The sequence below is a fragment of the Tachysurus vachellii genome, chromosome 26, assembly GCF_030014155.1.
Source record: "Tachysurus vachellii isolate PV-2020 chromosome 26, HZAU_Pvac_v1, whole genome shotgun sequence".
NCBI classification, from domain to species: domain Eukaryota; kingdom Metazoa; phylum Chordata; class Actinopteri; order Siluriformes; family Bagridae; genus Tachysurus; species Tachysurus vachellii.
In genome coordinates this window covers 12575928-12598305 of record NC_083485.1, presented here as the reverse complement: position 1 = coordinate 12598305, position 22378 = coordinate 12575928, and the positions used below count along the sequence as shown (strand labels likewise).

Here is a 22378-nt window from a genome sequence, read left to right as displayed (position 1 = left end):
CTGTTTGTGACTCTAAAAAGTACAGACATAAATAACGCTATACTATACAAGACAAGACAAGACAATACAGACTATACGAGACAATACAGACAATGTGAGACAATATAGACAGTACGAGTATTGTATATATATACAGCATATATTACCACTCAGTTATGGACATAAAGTGTGAGTAAGTACAATCTTAGTGCAAATGACAGTATTGTGCAATATTATGCTTTTGTACAATATACAGCAGCAGTAGTGTGTGTAACGTATACGGATGATGTGATGACTGACAGTTCTGATAATGCAGTACTTGTAGATATGAAGCAGTAAATATAATTATGGTGAGTTGTTAATCAGGGTGATTGCCTGGGGTAAGAAACTGTTACTGTGTTTGGTAGTTTTGGTAAGCAAAGTTCTGTAGCGCCTGCCAGAAGGAAGGAGCTGAAAGAGTTTGTGTCAGGGTGTGAAGGGTCAGTAGTCATTTTATTTGCCTGGTTTCTGGTTCTTGTATGGTACAAGTCCTGGGGGGGTGGGCAGGGGGGCAGCAATTATTTGTTCTGCTGTTTTTACTGTGCATTGCAGTCTGTTCCTGTCCTGTTTTGTTGCTGCTCCAAACCAGATGGTGATGTATGTGCACAGGACAGATTCAATGACTGCAGTGTAGAACTGCATCAACAGCTCCTGTGGCAGACCAAACTTCCTTAATTGATGTAGAAAGTACATCCTCTGCTGGGCCTTTTTGATGATAGAGTTTATGTTGCATTCCCATTTCAGGTCTTGGGAAATGGTAGTGCCCAGAAACTTGAAGGACTCCACAGATGACACAGGGCTGTTGGATATTGTGAGGGGGAGTAGTTTTTAGGGGTCTTTCCTAAAGTCCACTATCATCGCCACAGTTTTGAGGGTGTTTAGCTCTAGGCTGTTCTGACTCCACCATCCTGCTGGTATGCAGACTCATCGCCATCTTGGATGAGACAGATGAGCGTAGTAAATTTCAGGAGTTTAACAGTTGGGTCACTTCAAGTGCAGTCATTGGTATAGAGGGAGAATAGCAGTGGGGAGTGGACACATCCCTGAGGAGTGCAAGTGCTGATTGTCCGAATACTGGAGGTAACACCTCCCAGTCTCACCTGTTGTTTCCTGCCTGTCAGGAAGCTGGTGATCTACTGACAGATGGCAGGGGGTATAGTGAGCTTTAGCAGTTTGGAGTGGAGAATTTATTTCCGGAATTATTGTATTAAAAGCCGAACTGAAGTCGACAAAAAGACTCCGGGCGTTTTTCCCTGGGCAGTCAAGGTGTTGCAGAATGTAGTGCAGCCCAATGTTGACTGCATTGTCCACTGATCTGTTTGCTCTGTAGGTAAGCTGTTTGGATCCAGCATCTGTTCTGTACAGTCTTTAGGGGGGCCAATACCAGCTGTTCAAAGGTCGTCATGACGACAGATGTCAGAGCGACAGGCCTGTAGTCATTCAGTCCAGTGATGGAGTTTTTCTTGGGGACCGGGATGATTGTGGAGAGTTTTAATCAGGAGGGGACTTCACACAGCTCCAGTGGTTGGTCAGCACATGCTTTGAGACAGGAGGGGGAGACGCCGTCTGGGCCGGGAGCTTTCCTTGTCTTTTGTCGCTGAAATAGCCGATTCACATCCTCTTCACAAATCATGAGCACAACTTGAGTGCTGGGAGAAGTTGTTAAAGGGGTTCCTCGAGGTGTGATGGGGCAATTGGTAAAATATATATGTATATTGATAAAATAGTATAATGCTAAAAAAAAGTTCATCTGTGCAAATGTGTAAACAACTTAATTAGCTGTTTATTTCGTTGTTTTAATTTAAACTAAATTCAAAGGTTAACAAATTTGGAACTGTATTTTAAAAAAAAAAAGTTTATCAGAGCCACAAATAGTGAATCAGCCACGTGCTTCCCTCTAGTGGCAGCAATTAGTGAAACCTGAAGTGGGCGTGGTTTCAGGATGCTTCTCGACGTTAGGTGTGCCAATGAGGGCGTGTCCTAACCTGCATGTTACCGTAATACATAGTAAAGCCATATATCACGCGGTCCTTATTCTGATTTCACCTGTAGTAAGTGGTTTAATACGGTAATGTGCAGCCAGGTGTTTTCTTTGATTCGTCTAATGTTTTCGGTTCATCTTAAGCGCTCACTTTGTCTCCTTATCAAGCTATTGAGTGGCTTTCAAAGCTCCTTTGGGATGAAGATCGAGATAAGATGAAGGACTTAATCGTGGACTGCATAGTGAGTGTGTTTGACTTCTAAACGTCATGTGTCAGGATACACCTTAGTGACCTGCTGAGTATATTTACACCAATAAAGCATAAGTGCAAACAGATCACCTCGATTTCACTTCTTTGACTAAAGTTCTGTTTGTTTGTTTGTTTGTTTGTTTGTTTGTTTGTTTGTTTTTGTAGTTAATGCTCACATACTAAACAAGGTAAGTGGAAACTACTCTAATTTCTATCTATACAACTTAAAGAATAATTAATAATATAGAAAAATAATATATAAATATATGAAAGAAAATAATGGACTGGATTCTGAAATGTTTACTGCACTTAGGTTCATTTGACAAGCAAAGATGGACCGTACCTACAATAGCAGTATGTTAGGGTTTGAAGTTGAAATACACTCTGGATGGGATGTTAATCCATTTCAGGTCATTGTGCACTCAAACTAGTCAATACACCTACCCCTGTTAAGAGGAAATCACAACAGATAACAATCTCAGCTCAGGAATGAATCAGCAGCACTTTCCACCATAATATTCACATTCTTACATTAAATTAACCGTCTCTTTGCAAACCTTTCTCGTGTACTGATGGGAATCGTAAGAGACCCGAGCAGAGCAGACTCTGACAATCTGAGTAAGTGTACTATAATTTTATGTAGATCTATTATCATCATTATCAACCACATCACGCATACAGAGAGTGTAAAATGTCAGTCGTAAGTATAAATGTGGTCAAGTTAATCCTCCATTGTTTAAAAAAAATATTTAAAAAACTATAACATTTCATAAGGTTTGGTGTCCAAATCAGATTATTTAGATTAACTAACTAGTAGGATTGTTGGTCATAAGAAAAAAATACACGCAATAGAATAAAGAAGCAAAGCTGGGCTGACTTTTTTTTTTCTAGCCCAGACTGTAGAAGACATTGAGCTTATTAGTGATCTCTTTCAGCCCACGTTTGGTATTCTGAGGAAACTTGGAATAAATAACAACCAAACCTCAATGACTTCATACTTATTCTATGAGACCTTGGGTGATATTGCTCAACCCTGTTGGTTTAATTCTTGAGCTACTGAGCTTCTGATATAAGACAGGAAAACTAATATGGAACTCTAAGCTGGATCGGTGAATGTTAAATTTGTTTGATCGAACCAGAGTTTAAGGATCAGATCAGAGACGTCTGTGCGTCATTCTGTTTTCCTGTTCATGTTGCCACTATTGCAGAGTCATCTAAAAATATATCATGTGGCAAGTTAGCTGCATTAGTTTTTTGCGCAACATCATTATTAAAAGCTTTTAGCCTTTCTTTCACTCTCAGATCCTTTTATATATTGATTCATTACTGTAGTAAAAGCAGATGTCCAAAACTAAACAAAAAAAAGAAACCCTTTTCATTTTAAGGCTCCTAGACAAGAGGTTAGGTCATCAGAGATGTCTGTAGGATTAAGTTTGTCTATGTCTATTCAGCATGTCTCACTAAAGCCTGCTGTTAGACTGGCCACTGACAGAATGGGTGTTGAAATCACACAAAGAGCATTGTAATATGCAAAAACAAGACCAACGACTGGTCTGAAAACTGACACGTTGGCTCAGCCTTGTCTGGTTGAACAGTGGAACTCATAAGTGTGTTCATTCTACAGGAAGAGTTGAGGTGAGCACCAGCAGGAAATAAAGTGGGGATGGACCCGGATGTGGGTTAGATGCGGTGAGTTGAGCATGAAGACTTGTTGCAAAATAAGTTTATGGGAGTGTGCTATATAATTGTATTATTAACTAGCCAATAATAGTGCTTAAATATCATTTTGAGAATTTTCTCTAGCGAGAGATTAAGGAACTACTCGTACACACTTCCTCAATTCAACACCATCTTAACCTTCATCTGCCACCCCTTTTTTTTTTTCTAATTTTTTTGCTGTAGTGGTTTATTTGCAGCCAGGAAGTGGAACTATGCCTCTGTGACGCCTGCAGAGAAAGTCATTGCAACGCACATCCGCTGTGCACATCTCAGAGGAGGAGGAGGAGGGAAAAAAAGTGGTTGTAATGGTTATGGACATTAACAGAAGTTAATAATACTTTATTAAAAAGGTGAGTTTGAGGCAACTTTTTGTTATGGTTTATTGCAATGATTGCCATGTTAGTGTTGTAGTCATAGCATGTTTTCAGTGGTAAATGTGGTAATCATCCTTTAAGCATGAAACGTGTTGGATACGAGATGTATGTCATATTAACGAGACAAGTAGTCAAAAATGTCATTAAAATATTCTTGTAATTAATATCTTGAAAACCATTACCAGAATAAATTGATGGAGCGATTCATCATACACTTTATATACATTGCTAACCTGTCTCATGCTCTATATATTATGTTCTTTATTAAATTTCTCCGTGTAGCATTGTCTTGACTTTGACTTTTGAGCGTCAAGAACAGCCGATATCAAATTCCTTATGTGTAAAAACATACTTAGCCAATAAACCTGATTCTAGAATTATGGATTTATGATACTATTTGTTGTACCATCATGTGATCCGAACATCAGTATTCAGTGATGTAATGTTCATAGTTACATGTCAAGTAAGAGACAATGTTCTGTCGGCTTTCCACGTCACTCTACATTCCTGCAGTTCCACTTCACAGTTGCTGATATTTTGGTATTCAAATCACATGGGTTAGGTTTTGTCCTTCACAGAGCCAGGTCTATGTGTTAAGGATAAGGTACATACGGTGAGCTTAGATTCGAACAGGATTACCTGTACGTTGTTCACAAGAGCAAGTCATGTGACGATGATGAAGCTGGTGAATTTGTCTTCGTTTTTATATAAGGAGACTCGATTAATGATCTTGAAATTGTATACATTTAGTGAGATTATATATACAAAAGGAAGGAAGAAATTGACAATTTCTAACACAAAATAAACTATTCGGTAAGAACAAAGTAATTGCACAATGAGGAGGTGTTAAAGTGTATCTCTGGTAGCGAACTCACTGACTCGGTGGCGCAACTGCAGTACTGCAGGATTTAGCGCACAAAGCACTTTCACCGTTTTGTCATCATATTGTTGTTTTCAGCTCTCTTTTCATTACCTTTTATAGAGTTTTGGTTGTAGTTGTGGCAAAATTGTAAGTCAGCTGCACAAAACACATTTACAGAAATGTTTGTATCGCTGGAATTGGGACTGTGTAGTTCAGTTTGTCTTATGAGAAGAAGAAGATGATGAAGAAAATTCTTTCTTCACATATCCCAGTGAGGTGAGCGGTGAGGGTTAAGAGCCTTGCTCAAGGGCCCAACAGGGTCATCTTGGTAGTACCGGGGCCTGAACCCCAATTTTCCAATCAACAATACATTTAAATACAACCAAACATTTAAATACTCAAGCACTACTTTGCTAAGAGATTGATAAATGAGGTACATTTATTTATTTATTTATTTTTGTGACTAGTAATCACCATTACATGCTTGTGTAGCCTACAGATGGAGACACAACCTCCAGTCATCACATAGAATCAGTTGCTTGAGAAGCCATGGAGAACGATCCCATGCTTTCCGCACAACCTGCTTTTCCAGAACCGGCAGAAGAACCATATTTGGAAGCCAAGCTTTACATTGAGAGGGTGGAGCGGGAGAATAACCGATGCCAGGAAGAAAACCGTATGGATAAATCCCAGAACCCATTGGCTAAAGATGGCTCTGAACCCTTAGAACATGGGGTTTCAATTACAATGTACCCTGTTAGGGTTCCCAGCATGCATTTCAGCTGTGCTACAGTACAGTGGGATATGCCACAAACTCCTGCAGATGTTCCATCCCAAGAGCCAGGCTCAAGTGAGATTAACTCGAGTTATGGATTGAATACGGACTGGGTAGTTAATCCTCCATCCTTAGACATGCCTTTGTTGAACCAGGAGGAAATTATTGATCTGGTACAAGTTGAAGATCCTGGACAGATGAATGATGTCTTGCAGCACGGCACAGTTATAAGTATAGAAGTCGAGTCTTGCCAGGTATGTATTTACAAAGTCCTTGTAGTCAATTGGTAATCTTGGAAAGTCATTTCCAGTACTAAAAGATCAGGCTAAAAATCTGCAGTGAAGCAACAAAAAACATTTTAAACTATTGATTCTGACAGAAATGCAAGAAATAATTTGTTTAGTGGCATCATAACATCAAACGATTTTTTTTAGGGTTATTGCGCATACGTATTTCTAATTACACAAACCATTGTTTATCGCTGTTTCTATAGTAACCGAATAGGTGTGGCTTGACACCAAATGGCTTAATGCTCCTTCTAAATAACTCTATGTAGTACACTATATGTTTAAGACATATATGAAGCTATGTTTATCCAAATTTAGGTAATCTAGCTGTTACAGATTATTTCCAGTTACAGATTAAGTCCCAGTTATTCATCTTGATTTAGTTCTACATGTCAAGTCATCTACGGACCAGATCGCTGCTTTAACAATAGAAACTAGACGATGCTATGGAACGTACCGCTGATCTGTTTTTACGGCTAATCCGTAAAGGCATTATTTTGAAAGTTGACATGTTCGTTAAGAAGTTTATCTGCTGTTTTAAGCGTTGAAATGAAAGCTAAACAGTTGTCAAAAAAACAGGACTGTAACACAAATGACACACAGATCTGTTTTTTTTTTTTTTTCAACTAAAAGGAAATTGGCTTTTTTGTAATGCTAATTCAAGGACTGTGCCATTTTGAAAGCTAGCACATTCATATTTCAAGCATTGGCCTGTTTTGACTCCATAATGTCTCTAGTACTTGTCTGACAGGAAAGGTTGTGTGGTTTGGCATGTAGAAAAGCACCTCTCAATATGAGTGACTGTGAGGCGGTGTGATGAGAGGCGAAATTGTTTCCATATCATATTTACTGTCTACAGTTGAGTGCAAAAGTATGCACACCCATTGGGTTTGACATCTAAAAACATTTGATATTTTTTATTTATTTTGTTTTAATACAAAAGTCATAGCTATACCCTGTAACAAGAACACAATTCGAAATATAAGAAAAAAATTATAGAATATTTTTTATATATATATATATATATATATATATATATAATATATATATATATCATAAATATTATAGAATTATTATGTCTTCAACATAATAATTCTATAATATTTATAATAGAATTATTATGTTGAAGACATGTTTTTCTCATCTGGGGGGTGTACAAGCTTTTGCACATGCAGGAAGTAGAATTTAAGTTTATTATAAAACTCCCTAGATAGTTATCAGTGTGTTATTTATATGTGCTTTTATGTCCTGTTTGTTTTCTCTCTCGCAGTTATATGATGTGCACAGAGATGTGAATGTTTGTGTGAGGCCATCAAATGAAGATGACCAGACACCATTCACAGGTAACGTGCATTTTTTTATTTATTACATGCCTCATATATCACTGTCGATTTGTTAAATATGTCGGTATACATTTTCAGTATCAGTCGTGGGGTGGGGGGTGGGAGAGAGAAAGTGTCCATGCACACCTCTTTCTATGTGACTTGCAATGTTGCTTCCTGTTTTATTTATGTCTACCTGGAGGCATAAACACACCTACTATGAATTTCCATTTAACATTCTATCGAGGAGAGGGGGAGTTCACCACAGTATTACACACAGCATTTAACCCTTTAACAGCGGCTTTACGGCGGTTTGCATAGATATTTAAAAGAAAAGCTCAACATTTTAGGTTCTATTTTTAAGGATTTAGGTTCTATTTTTTGATTATTTCGAATAAACACAGGGCAAATACTTTTTTTTTTTAATTATTGGTCTTTCATACACAGTTTGTGGAAAGCTACTGGGAAAAAAAAAGCTGGTTTCTTTGAGTGCTTGAAAGATATTATTTTTGCCACATAAGTCAATTATGAACTAGCAGCTAGCACCTTGTAAGCTAGCTAACCCTAGCAGAATTGTTTTAATATTTTCAAATCCTTTTAGTCAGGAATTTAGTTTCTAGCTTGTATTTAAATCTCCCCATTTAGGCATTTTGAAACCATTTAATAACTTTTTAACCATGTAACCAGAAAAGATAGTTAGCCTGTGAAATTTCTACATTATTTACTTAAATTTACTAATTATTTAAGACATATATATTACAGGGGGGCACGGTGGCTTAGTGGTTAGCACGTTCGCCTCACACCTCCAGGGTTGGGGGTTCGATTCCCGCCTCCGCCTTGTGTGTGTGGAGTTTGCATGTTCTCCCCGTGCCTCGGGGGTTTCCTCCGGGTACTCCGGTTTCCTCCCCCGGTCCAAAGACATGCATGGTAGGTTGATTGGCATCTCTGGAAAATTGTCTGTAGTGTGTGATTGCGTGAGTGAATGAGAGTGTGTGTGTGTGCCCTGCGATGGGTTGGCACTCCGTCCAGGATGTATCCTGCCTTGATGCCCGATGATGCCTGAGATAGGCACAGGCTCCCCGTGACCCGAGGTAGTTCGGATAAGCGATAGAAAATGAATGAATGAGTGAGTGAGTGATATATATTACAGCACAGTGAAATTCTTTCTTCACATATCTCAACGATCCTCCAATCAACAACCCAGAGCCTTAACTATGTGACTACTAGTTAAAAATTGAACTGCTGCCTTTTCCTTAAACTTCATTTCAATATTTGTATATTATATTACTGTTTTGCCATTTGTAATTGCATATCCCATTACTCTTAAAATATCGATCTAGTTAAAAGGCTTATAGCATTGACAAGGTTTGAGTTGAACTGGTTTTCTGAGCCCAAGTAATGAGTATTTGATAAAAAGGAATCATTACTATGGTACAAAACATTCATGATCCCATGTTTGTACATGTCAGTTTTCTTAAGTTCCTGTGCTCTAATATATTTTCAGATACCTCACAGACATCAGAAGTGAGAGATGATGGTGGATTAGTGGATGATGAGATAGAAAGCACTTTCTGTACTGAGATCCCAGAGATCCAGCCGGATCCTGAAGTTTTAGAAGCTCTTGAGGAGGAATTTGTAAAAACAGGGGACACTGTGCTTTTAACTGAACCAGAACAAAGACTTGAAGATGTGGGCAAAATAAAAGACATTGAAGAACTCACTTCTGAGGATTGTATCAGTGTAATCATAATGACCCCTTGTGAAGAGAGCTGCAGTACTATACTACAGTCAGAAACAAATGACCCAGTCCTAGACGTGGACTCCAAACCAATCGAGGAAGCTGGTCTTATCCAAGAGTCAGATGTGCCACAACCAGGAGTACCACCTGATTTGGTTTGCGATGCTTTAGAGGCTGAAGATTCTAAAAATGTGATTGCAAGCGAAGAGACACTGGAGATAGAAAATGCAGAAACGTTTGCGGAGGTGCACAACTCCGTGTGTCTCAAGCAAGAGGAAGCAACCTGTGAAGACCAGATCGAAAGTGCAGTGGAAGTAAAACCTCATGGACACAAAGAACAATTAATACAACAGTCAGATTGTTCGGACCACTTGAAAGACTCCGAGGAGTCAAGTCACGAACTGTTACTTGGTGAAGAAACTTCAGAAGGATCAAAGCAATCAATTTGCAATGAAACAAAAACCTCAGACCTCACAATTGAGACAAAAATTACAGTTGCTTTGGAAACAAACCCAACAGAAAATCCCAACGAAACAGAAGTCCTGGACCAGCCTGAAAGTTCTACTGAAACAGAAACATCACAACTCTCAGAATCGAAGGACAGTAAAGAAACCAGTCAGCAAGACGAGCTCCAACTAATCGAGCAGGAAAACCACATCAACTCTGAACAACAGCAGACCCATGACAAAGAAAGTGTAGGACAAGCTGGAAAGGGATCATCTGAGCATGTGACTGAGGAACAGCAGCAGATATCTGCAGAACCATCGGCTACCTACAAGAACGGAAATGGAGAGGTTGTGGACAGAGAGGAAGCTTGTAAACTTGCAGAGAGACTTTACAGGCTCGACAATGTCCAGCGTACAGATGTGGTCAAACATCTGGACAAAGAGTGAGTTATTGTTAGCACTGAATCATAGTAAAAGTTCAGTTCAAAAGTTTTTAACAACATACTTTATGAATGGGAAATACCAGTATTTTATAAATGATCTACTAAAGGGTTGATTTTCTAAAAAGTTACAAAAAAAAAGTTATTGCTAGAACAAATTTAAATCAAAGACCAATTTTTTATAAATATAGTCAATAAGGTAAATATATGTAAATATGCCATTGTCATCTCAGTCTCTAGACCTAAACTGAAGATTGTCTGAAAAATGTATGGGCATCCACGGGCAGCCTTAGTTTTGTCATAAGGGTGTACAAACTTTTACACTGGACTGTAAATATCACTCAAGAAACACGCATGCTTTTTTTTTTTTAATTAGCAATGCATTCAGTCATGCTGTCGGGGAGGAGTACCTTAAGTTCTTCGACTTCACTGACCAAAGCTTGGATGAAGCTCTTCGGTGAGATGATCCAGGAACTACAGGAATATGGGACGGAATAAATTCTAAAATAAATTTTCAATGCTAACTTTTAGTAAGCTTTTTTTTAAAATTCATTTTCTAGTGCTTTTATGAAGGAAGTGGTTCTGATCGGTGAGACTCAGGAGAGGGAGCGAGTTCTGGATCATTTCTCCAGACGTTACCAGCAGTGCAATCCTGAGATATTCTCCTCAGCCGGAGTCGTGCTCATGCTCACATGTGCCATCATGTTGCTCAACACAGACCTGCATGGACAGGTAGCTTCTATTTCCACCTAATAGCTAGGATACTGAAGCAGATTATAGGCTTGAAGATATTACTGCCTCTGTTGCGTTCACACCACTTTCTAGTTCAGTGTAAGATGTAAGACAATAAAATGTCCTCCTTCTGATCAGAATGTTGGGAAGGCCATGTCCCTGCCTGTCTTTGTGTCTAATCTGGATGGGATGAACGAAGGAGAGAATTTCAGCAAAGACTTACTGAAGGTGAGAGGAGGAGTACTGCAAATCATTTTAAACCTCTAATGTATATTGAGTGCAAAACGTCCCATAGCCTTAGGACAGACATTTTGTTTATTTGTTTAACGTAATGATATTTTCGTAGGGCGCACAAACTTCTGCACTCGTCTGAAAAAAGATAATTGTGAAGTTATAGCCTCGGATCTCTTCTATGTGTCACTTATTTGCAATTGCTGAAATTTTGCATGCTGAGGCAACCAGATCTTGGGCCTAGATCTTATCAGAAATATATATATATATATATATATATATATATATATATATACACACACACACACACGTGTGTGTGTGTGTGTGTGTGTGTGTGTATATATACACATATATGTATACATATAATAAACATTCATATATATATATATATATATATATATATATATATATATATATATATATATATATATATATATATATACACACATTTACGGCATTTAGCAGACACCCTTATCCAGAGTGACTTGCAACTGAGGGTTAAGGGCCTTGCTCAGGGGCCCAGCAGTGGGCTATATATATATGTGTATATAAAATATGTATGTATTTTTTTTCTCTACTGATTAACTCTTCAAAATTGTCTTTCAGTCTCTTTATAACTCAATCAAGAATCACCAGATTGAGTGGGCAGTGTGAGTCCCTTTTTTTTTTTTTTTAAAAATTACATTGATGGCTTCTTGCTTTGAGATTAGATTTTCTCAGTCTCCTAACCTAATGTCACTTGTGTATTTCCTCTAGAGAAGAGAAGGAACTGTTGACCTCTATGACCCTCGAGCAGGACTCGGATCAGGATTCGTCTCTTCGTTCGAAGAGTAACCCCTTCCAGGATCTTGCTCATGACAAGAAGGCCACCGTGTTCCAGAAAGGATTCCTGAAGAGGAAAGCGCATGCGGACATAGACGGCAAACGCAGTACGTGATCGAAGTGTGTTTTCTTTTAGCTTTAAGACCACTCGTGTGACGGTTTCAGTATTCGATGTACATGTCGTTTATTGCAGCTCCCTGGGGAAAGAGAAGCTGGAAGACGTTTTATGCAGTGCTTAAAGGAATGGTGCTCTATTTACAAAAGGTAAGGAGGGCTTTTTCGTGTCTAATGTCATGGTACTAAATAAAGGCATGCACTTATAAAGTCATATCCTTTAAACCTGTGGTTTTTACAATGTGAGCCATTGTGAAACCTCTGTGGAACTATATTTATATGTGTATGTGTATATGTATATATCTGTATCCTTTGGTTACTCTGGTTTCCTCCCTCGCCACTGATCAGACATCTTCTCTTTTCTTGGCTTATTTTATAGTTTATGGGTACAGATTGTTCTCACCAGTTTTCTGTATGTTTTCTGAACTTCTCTGGATTCTTGATTTCCACACAATAACCAGAAATCCTGAAACAATAGAAGTTCTTTGAAAGTGTTTGTACACACACAATGATACAGTATGTATACATATTTCACTTGAGTAACTGAATGATCTTGCAGCTTTAAGGTACGTACAACCGTGGTCCAATTACCAAAAGTAAAATATGTACCCTTAAGGATACATGACAAACGAGGTTTGGCTGGTGATTATAAATTGAGGAGGTTGCTGTGATGGATAAAGCTTGGAAAACTTTACAGACATTCTATGCAACCAGGACTGTGATTGGTCATAAGAAATGTAAGTGTAAGCCAGTTGAGAGTAAGCAGATATACCTCTTCTGTGTGTTCAGTCATTCAATCTGTCATCCAGTCTCCTACACATACCCATAGTGTATATAGTCCGCACTTACACTGCTTTCCACTAAAGCTTATAGCTCATAATTTTGACCTCCAACTAATAAAAAATAAAGAAAATACTCCCTCGAGCTCAGAATTCGGAATTGGGAAGTCCAGCGTAAATCAAATCAACATGGCTGCTCACAGCACCTCTCGCCTTATACTGTATTATACTCATTCATTAATTCTTTCATTCATCTTCTACCGCTTATCCGAACTACCTCGGGTCATGATCTCAGGCATCATCGGGCATCAAGGCAGGATACACCCTGGACGGAGTGCCAACCCATCGCAGGGCACACACACACACTCATTCACTCACGCACTCTCACACTACGGACAATTTTCCAGAGATGCCAATCAACCTACCCTGCATGTCTTTCGACCGGGGGAGGAAACCGGAGTACCCGGAGGAAACCCCCGAGGCACGGGGAGAACATGCAAACTCCACACACACAAGGCGGAGGCGGGAATCGAACCCCCAACCCTGGAGGTGTGAGGCGAATGTGCTAACCACTAAGCCACCGTGCCCCCTGTATTATACTGAGTTATGTTAACAAAAAACAAACAAATGTGTGCACTTTTTAAATCTATAACACTGAATCTACAGTTCAACTCAACATTGAGGAAAATGTACATCACTCTCTTCAAAGTCAGCTATTCAAAAGGTAACAAAAAAGACATCATGATTATATGGATAGTTTTAATGATTATATCTGTTTATCGCTTAGGATGAATACAGGAAGGACTGGCAAAGCTCTGAGGAGGTGCTCAGTGTCCATCACGCTCTGGCTGAGCGAGCACAGAACTATACCAAGCGTCCTCACGTGTTCCGCCTTCAGACCGCAGATTGGAGGGTTTTCCTCTTTGAAGCACAGTAAGCATGTCAGATTAAATACTATCGAGAATCCACTATCTTTTATCAGCCGTTTTGATCGGCATCACGTTCTCTCGTCTTTTAGATCCACAGAGCAAATGAACTCCTGGATCGGACGAATCAACCTGGTGTCCGCTCTGTATTCGTCTCCTCCGTTTCCCGCAGCCGTCGGCTCTCAGAGGAAGTTCTGCAGACCCATTCTCCCTGCAACACAGTCTACGCTCACTCTGGTAGACAAAGTTTTTTTTAAAGCTTAAATTAAATTCACTGGTTTATATAATCATGCTACTTCTAATTCCTTATCATCTGTAGAATAAAAGCTAATTCACGGGCAATAATAATAATAATAATAATAATAATAATAATAAACGGAACGAAAAACATATTATTTAAAAAGGAGGAGCAAGTAATGGCTAATGTGATCAGTTTTCGAGAGTCACCAGGACAGAGGACTTCTGGGTAACAAGACGTGTTCCTTGTTTTGTTTTGTTAGTGATAAGTAAGAGAAAAAAGAGGCTGATGAGGGAATAGTGTTTATAGCTGATATAAAATGATGTGCACTTATAGAGATAAAGATTGTTAGTAAATGGTTGTGGTTTGTGTGAATAAAACACTTCAGAGTACGTGCTGTTATGCCTGACCCTGCATCACTGATGAATTTCCTATAACACCAATTGAGTTTTATTCATTACTCACTGTATATCACCTTAGAAACTGATTGACTGGGCCTCGTTTACATTTATGGCCCTTATCCAGAGCGACATACATTTTCATCTCATTTTTTTTCTATACAACTGAGCAGTTGAGGGTGGGGGCAGCTTGGTGAACCCAGGGATTTAAACTCACAACCTTCAGAACTGTAGACTAACACCGTAGCCACTGAGCTACTACATCTCACACACATGTACATTTACATATAACTCATTTGGCTGATGCTTTTATCCACTTGCAGTTGAGTCAGGATAGAGTTGAAGGTTAAAGGTCTTGCGTAAGGATTTAACTGAGTGGTGTTGGGATTTAAACTCTTAACCTTCTAGTCAATAGCTTAAACACTATGGTGCCACCGTACATGGGGGTATTGGGTGGTTGCACCATGTGGCCTCGGTGTGATTATGGCAGTATTATGCTGGAACAGAAACGTTTCTTTTAAACCAGAGTTATTAACAAACGGGTATTTTCCTAGAGTACTAAATTACTGGATGATTAAAGAAGTGCAGCTGCAGTTGAGTTTGTACAAACCGCAGTTTGACCCCATTTTTAGCACGCGTCATGAGCGCCATGGTGCAATGCTTCTGACTCACTGCTCATGTAAAAACAGAATCATGCTATAAACGTCCTGCCTCGTCTGTCCTGTCCTGGTTTCTGGTATTATTAATGGGGTCTTTTTGAGTTTTAAGTCGTGGCAGTGTGTCTCATAATGCGATCACACAGTTCTGATCAAGTGAAGTCAAGAAGCTTTTATTTTCATTTTAACCATATAGCTGGTGCAGTACACACTGAACTAATGCACTACTACACAAAACAGTGCAAGACAGACAGCACAATACAATACGTATTAACAGCACATTGATCAGGACACAGTTCTGCAGTTAAGTGCACGTAAAAATGCTATGAGAGTTAATATAAGGACCAGCTGATTGTAGCAGCATAAAAAGTAATGTGCAAGAATTGCAACAGAAGTGCAGAGATGTACGTGTGTGTGTGTGTGTTGTTTGTATGTGTGTGTAAATGCAGGAGAAGCAGCTACAGTCACATGCCGCCATGCTGCAGTCTTTTCAGGAGGACCTGAGCGCGTTACAGCAGGGGGCACAAGAGAGCCGTAGGGTAAAAGCCAGAGAAGTGGAGGAGCACAGACAGAAGGAGGAATACCTGCAGCATGAGGTTCGTGTACATTTACAAACCTGTGAGATCCACCATGCTCATGAGCAGAAGCTTTCAGCAGGAACAAGATTAGATCATAAATTTGGGTTAAAATGGCCATGAGATTATGAATCAAGGTCACAATTATTATTATTATTATTATTATTATTATTATTATTATTAGTAGTAGTAGTAGTAGTATTTTTTTTTATCATTCTAATGAATAACCTTCAGTTGATGAACTAAACCAAAACTAACTAACTAAGAGGTGATATTTTTTCCAGACTTAAACTGGAAAAGTCTGTAGCCTCAGATTCTTAGCACATAGGAGAGGAACCTAATGTGGTCTTCTGCTCTTGTAGCTTATCTCCTGAAGGTTGCTGAGATGCTGGGATGCATTTCCATTCACCGTGGTTGTAAAGAGTGATATTCTCCTCTAATCGCACTCTCCTCTTTTTGCATTTAACGCTAGAGATCTCTGACTGCCTCTCTGTCACCTTTCTCTCTTCTCAGCGATCCCGCTACGAGGCTTATGTTCACATTCTAGATATCTGGCAGACGCTCGGAAAGTTCTCCGAGACGGTGAGCGGGACAGACCTCACCCTTTTTGACCAGGAGCTTTGGAAAGGAACAGACACTGAAGAAAATCAGGACAGTGATCTAGATGGAGGGATGAAGAGATCCCATTCCAGTCCATCTATTGAACTGGAAGTGGCTACTCCACCCGTGGTGAAAGTGAGGCGTAACATCTCAGAGAGACGGACCTACCGCAAAATAGTCATTACTCGACGCAACAGGGAGGTGTAAGACTAAAAATCAGACTTTTACTGACTCATCCTTTTAAAAAAGACTGTATTTTTCAATTCTTCATCCGTTCTTCAGAACCGGAGTTCCAGTATTAAAGAGGTTTGCATTGCAAAATGTCCTAGATTCAACTATAATTACATGACCAACTGTTTCGAGCTGAGACGACATCATTCCTGACCTAACACATAAACACGCCTTCCACATCTTCATGAAAAATCTACTCATTTTCATATAAGTAAGCAATTTTCAGTGTCATAATTGTGTCCCAGTAATTTCCTCTGTAGTTATTCTGAATCTACTACATCTAGAAAAAAAGGATTTAATGTTTAAGCTTTTTTTCTAAACATTGTGCCAAGAACCGTTTTTATTTTAACGGTTAAAAAAAAATAAATAAACTTGCTGTATTTTTATAACTGAGCCAATACAATGTCCATAATATGAAGCAGAAATATTTCAATATGACTTCTAAAAATGACAGAATTTTCCTTCTCACATGCATCATTGTCATTAATGCTTTCAGTAGTTTACTATTTATTAATGTTTTTATAATAAATATTTCAGAATAAATTAGTAGAATTCTCCTCACTTTTTAAAGCATACAAAATAAAGATAGTTCTTGACTCCGAATCAAGTCTTGTTTAAAACTTTTAAGCCGAATGAAAACCTTAATTTAAAAAAAAAAAACATTTTTGTTGCTGTAAATAGGTGTAAATTGTCATATTCCCCCAAAATGATCTCCAGTTCGTTCAAAGTATCAAGATTAATTTAGAAAAAAATGTATCAATATTTGAGTGATTCAGTGAATCTTTTTATTTGACTCACCCTTGTATTTTCGTATACACTGTTAAGTAATAGATAAAATAGTTCTTCAGGGTTTGGGGGATAGCTAAAGGAACCTTCCTAGATCCCTCTATGATGAGGAAACACCGTGTAACCCTCTACATCTAAACCTTTAAGATTTTCCTCAGAGGGACGCCATTCTCCCCCCTAAAGGTCTATAGTGTAGTTACGGATTGTGTCCACAAGAGGGAGCATGTCGCTTATTTCTCTTCAGTAAGTGCACTATAAACTGTAATAATTTTTAATGATGCCAATGATTTCTTTACAAAAATATAATCTTAAATTTATAGCCCATATTAAAAAAAAAATACCGATTGTTTTTTATTTTATAACTGAAGAAGTTTCTTTTTTTTTAATCTTATGTTTTGCACATTAGTAGAAATATCATTCCAACTTTTATATAAATACATTAAATTGATATTTTACAGCTTTGTCTCATGCAACATTGTTATATTAACAAAATATTAAATGTTTCTAGATTCCGTTTGTCTTATACGAAACACGTTATATTTGCAACTATTCACTTGGATGAAAACGTTTCTCTCTCTGAAAGGGAAACCCTCTGTTTACTCTTTTTAACCCCATATCTGGTATCTATTGAACAGAACACATGCTGAGTTAATCACAGCAAAATGAGCTGTTCCTTTTACACAGCAGTTGGAGTTAACCATCATTCAATCCAAATAATCATTAAATTCTTGCTTTACTATTGCACTTATTATAAGCTAAACACTTAAATCAATACCTTAGATGTGGTATTATACTCAGGTATTTTGAGATACTTGGTGATGATATTCATTCATTCATTCACTCACTCATCTTCTACCGCTTATCCGAACTACCTCGGGTCACGGGGAGCCTGTGCCTATCTCAGGCGTCATCGGGCATCAAGGCAGGATACACCCTGGACGGAGTGCCAACCCATCACAGGGCACACACACACTCTCATTCACTCACGCAATCACACACTAGGGACAATTTTCCAGAGATGCCAGTCAACCTACCATGCATGTCTTTGGACCGGGGAGGAAACCGGAGTACCCGGAGGAAACCCCCGAGGCACGGGGAGAACATGCAACCTCCACACACACAAGGTGGAGGCGGGAATCGAACCCCGACCCTGGAGGTGTGAGGCGAACATGCTAACTGGTGATGATATAATAATATTAAAAGAAGTAACAATATTATTAAAATTTAAACATCAACGGTTTTCCTCTTTGGAAATAAACTGAGGGATCCTTTAGGGATCTACACAGATTCAACCGGATCATATAAAGCACTATACTCACATACTTAAGGTATCTTGAGATACTTGGTGATGATATTCATTCATTCATTCATCTTCTACCGCTTATCCGAACTACCTCGGGTCACGGGGAGCCTGTGCCTATCTCAGGTGTCATCGGGCATCAAGGCAGGATACACCCTGGACGGAGTACCAACCCATCGCAGGGCACACACACACTCTCATTCACTCACACAATCACACACTAGGGACAATTTTCCAGAGATGCCAATCAACCTGCCATGCATGTCTTTGGACCGGGGGAGGAAACCGGAGTACCCAGAGGAAACCCCCGAGGCACAGGGAGAACATGCAAACTCCACACACACAAGGCGGAGGCGGGAATCGAACCCCGACCCTGGAGGTGTGAGGCGAACGTGCTAACCACTAAGCCACCGTGCCCCCCTATAATAATGTTATTAAAATTTAAACATTAACTATTTTCCTCTTTGGAAATAAACCGAGGGATCCTTTAAGGATCTACACATATTCAACCGGATCTTGTGATGTTGACTTTCCATCACAGCAGAGCTGACTCTCAATTTCTTTTTTGAAAGTGTGTATACCTGTATACTTGAATTTGAAGCTTCACAATGAAAAGTTCACGTCTAGTGGCTTTTATTCAATTTTCTAAAAAAAATGATAAGTTTTGATTTTTTTATTTTTTTTTTTGCCATATTAACTTCAAGTGATTAAAAAAGAGAGAAGCTGCTGAGTGAATGGTTATAGCTGCTTTAACGTAAGTGATAACAGGATTGAACGTGTCTCTAGAATGTTCCACAACATCATATGCAACTGATTAAAGATATGAACTATCATTTAAATAATACTTTTAAAATGGTTAATCACATGAGAGAAACAGAGGAATAAAAGACTTGTTACTCGCTGATTATCTTCCTATGGTACGTTCCACAATGCTTTACTCCTGACTAAAGAAAAGCCTGGTTTAGACTATACAGAGAATTTATTTTTTAAACAATATGTGTATATATATATAAAGCAGTCACATGCCTCACCCATTCTGTACTATGTGAACCCTCTAGTAAATATGATTAAAATTCTCTACACTGGTCTGTGCATTGCAATCATTTTATATAAAAAATAAAGTACAGCTAAACAAAGAAGTTGTTAACATTAGAGAGAAAAAAAGCTCTCACGCTAAGTTGAACTTTTAACACAGCTCCTTCCATTTCGATGTGAACTGATATGACCTCACAAGATAACTGACGCTTTGTGATCGTACTGATCACACACACACACACACTCACACACACACATACACACATACACACACAAAAAACATCCTTTGTCCATTTTCCTTCTGTGTGAATTTGACCTGTTAATTTGATACACCTAGCTTGATCTAACTAGCCATTTTACCAAACTAACCTGCAATTTAGGTTCCATTTTGCAGGAGAACAATTACTGACTGTATCTTAGCTGCTGCTCGGGACAGTTTATCAGCCTTCCTCCAGCCCATCCATCATTGGAGCACCACTGACCAGATGTTATACGGCGTCTCGTTCTCAGCAGTGTCTGAGGTGTCTATATGAATGTCTCGGATGCAGCAGCACTTTATTAGACTCCCCTGTATTATTAGTCTTAATTGCAGGTATATCTATAAACATCATTGTTCATGTCCAGTGTGTGTTAATCTTTACCATCTTATAACCTTTAACCTCCTATAATGATGTCAGTAGATAGATGGATGGATGGATGGATGGATGGATAGATGGATAGATGGATAGATAAATAGATAGAAAAATAGATGTCACTACGATCAGTAATTATATACTCAAGGAGAATCTTTCTGGATATAAAAGTCTACACACCCTTGTTAAAACCGCTGGTTCCACTTCAGCTGAAGTGAAAATTCAGTTCAAAATTCAAGTGAAAAACCTTAAACGAAAGCCTGGTTGTATTAAGTGTACATACTGAACATGTACAAACACCTTTTGTTGTACAGGAGATAGTGTAAGAGTCTTTCAGTTTAGCACATCTTAATTTGGTGATTATATTCCACTCTTCCTTGTAATTATGCTCCAGATCTAGGCTGTGAGTGGATCATTCCAAAACAATGATCTTCTCTAGAAACTATCACTCGACTTTGTTGACTTGGCTTTTGTCTACTTGTCTATCTACAGTAGATCCTCAGTTTCAGTTGAAGAGAAGCAGTCCTATAGCATGATGCTGCCACCACCATGCTTCACGGTGGCTATTGTGTTCTTTGGGTGATCGGCGTATTTTTCTTTTGTTTGTACCAGTATATCTTTTCAAATTATGCCCAACCATTACACCTTCAGAAAGTTCTCTCATCAGGCTATAGGTACAGTAAGCCTTGATGCTGTTTTTCTGTATTCGCTTTGTAAGCTCTTTAGCAAGCAGATAAAACTGAGATGTCAAGAAAATCTTACAGAAAAAGTCATTTTAATACACCTACCATCTGTGACGTGTATTAAAATGACTTTGAACAAGCCCCAGTATATAAAAAACTGTGAAAGTGTAGGTTTTTTTTTTTTTGCCATATAAAGCATTCTTGTTTGTTGTTCCCTTGGATTTTGTTGGTTGGGAAAAGATCTAACATGATTTCTTTTTTTAATATAACAAGACTGAAATAAGGGGCAGTGGTGGCTCAAGTGGTAAAGGCTCTGAGCTGTTGATTGGTGTTCAAGCCCCAGCACTGCCAAGCTGCCACTGTTGAGCCCTTGAGCAAGGCCCCTAACTCTCCCTGCTCCAGTGGTGCTGTATCATGTCTGACCCTGTACTCTGACCCCAACCTCCGATGTTGGGATATGTGAAGAAAGAATTTCACTGTGCTGTAATGTATATGTGATAAAATAAAGGCTTCTCTTCTATTCTATCCTTCTATTGAGGTCGTGTAGAGGTTTCATATCCGATCCATCTCTGCAGAGACAAGCCTAGAATCAATTTGCATAGACGGGATGTCAAAAGTCTACACGACCTTGTCAAAATAAGTGTTTTTTTTACGCAGAGACATTTTCTGTTAGCCATTGTGAGTATAAATGTCACCCCCATAATGCTGGAATCGCCCATAAGCATATATTTACAGGTTACTTAAGATCATTTATTCAGGTTTGATTGCTAACTTGAGCTACTTTAAGCTTTTATTTTAATGAATGACACGTTTTAAAAGCACAGTGTAGAATTTACATTTCCATCCACTTTGTTTTATTCTGTATTTTTTTTATTTACTGTAGCAGTACGATGAAGCTCAAACAACCTCCTGCTTTCTCGGTGCAAAATCAATTTGCTATCTGAATGGATCCAGTGTAGGAGGAAAAGCCTTACTTCCTTTCATTTGACCAACCTGCCATTAGGATAAAGCCTGATGCTGAAACGTTCCTGACTGACTGCAGGTGTGACTGATTGTACCTGTAGGCTGTAGTATTGTCCAGAGTGTCGAGCCGATAAAGATCTCGCGACTCAGTATCAGATAAGCTAAATACAGGTTGTTGATGTATAAACAAATCTTAAAGAAAGACCCCATCACTTCCTCGAAGAGTCAGAAAACGACCGAACACCCACTCAAGATTAAATATATGTACTTTTGTTTTTACTCATCACTCTGAGAAAAACAAGAATTCATTTAGGCATAAATACAAAGTTAATCATCAACGTAGACGGGTTAGACATTAGATTGTGAACACAGCGAGGTTTCTGCATACTGTACACTGCTTTGAAGAAGCAAGTTTTTGTGTGTTTTTCTTAACCTCTTTTAACCGTTTTCTTCTTTTTCTTTTTA

The 22378-nt window shown here is 38.7% G+C and overlaps 1 protein-coding gene across 2 annotated transcripts; it reads left to right on the top strand.

Moving 5' to 3' along the window:
- The first annotated feature begins 3873 nt into the window (after positions 1–3873).
- Positions 3874–17757, top strand: LOC132840924 (PH and SEC7 domain-containing protein 4). 2 transcript variants are annotated; one of them, XM_060863011.1, is made up of 15 exons: positions 3874–3938; positions 4152–4318; positions 5697–6233; positions 7537–7609; positions 9093–10215; positions 10589–10669; positions 10773–10944; positions 11083–11172; positions 11782–11825; positions 11932–12104; positions 12191–12261; positions 13678–13823; positions 13909–14053; positions 15558–15704; positions 16197–17757. In XM_060863011.1, the coding sequence occupies exons 3-15, from the start codon at positions 5754–5756 to the stop codon at positions 16488–16490; spliced, it is 3039 nt and encodes a 1012-aa protein (XP_060718994.1). In that variant the 5' UTR covers positions 3874–3938; positions 4152–4318; positions 5697–5753; the 3' UTR covers positions 16491–17757. The 2 variants fall into 2 exon arrangements, with proteins under 2 accessions (XP_060718994.1, XP_060718995.1); XM_060863012.1 differs by lacking the exon at positions 3874–3938 and having other exon boundaries at positions 4125–4318.
- Positions 17758–22378: the final 4621 nt, after the last annotated feature.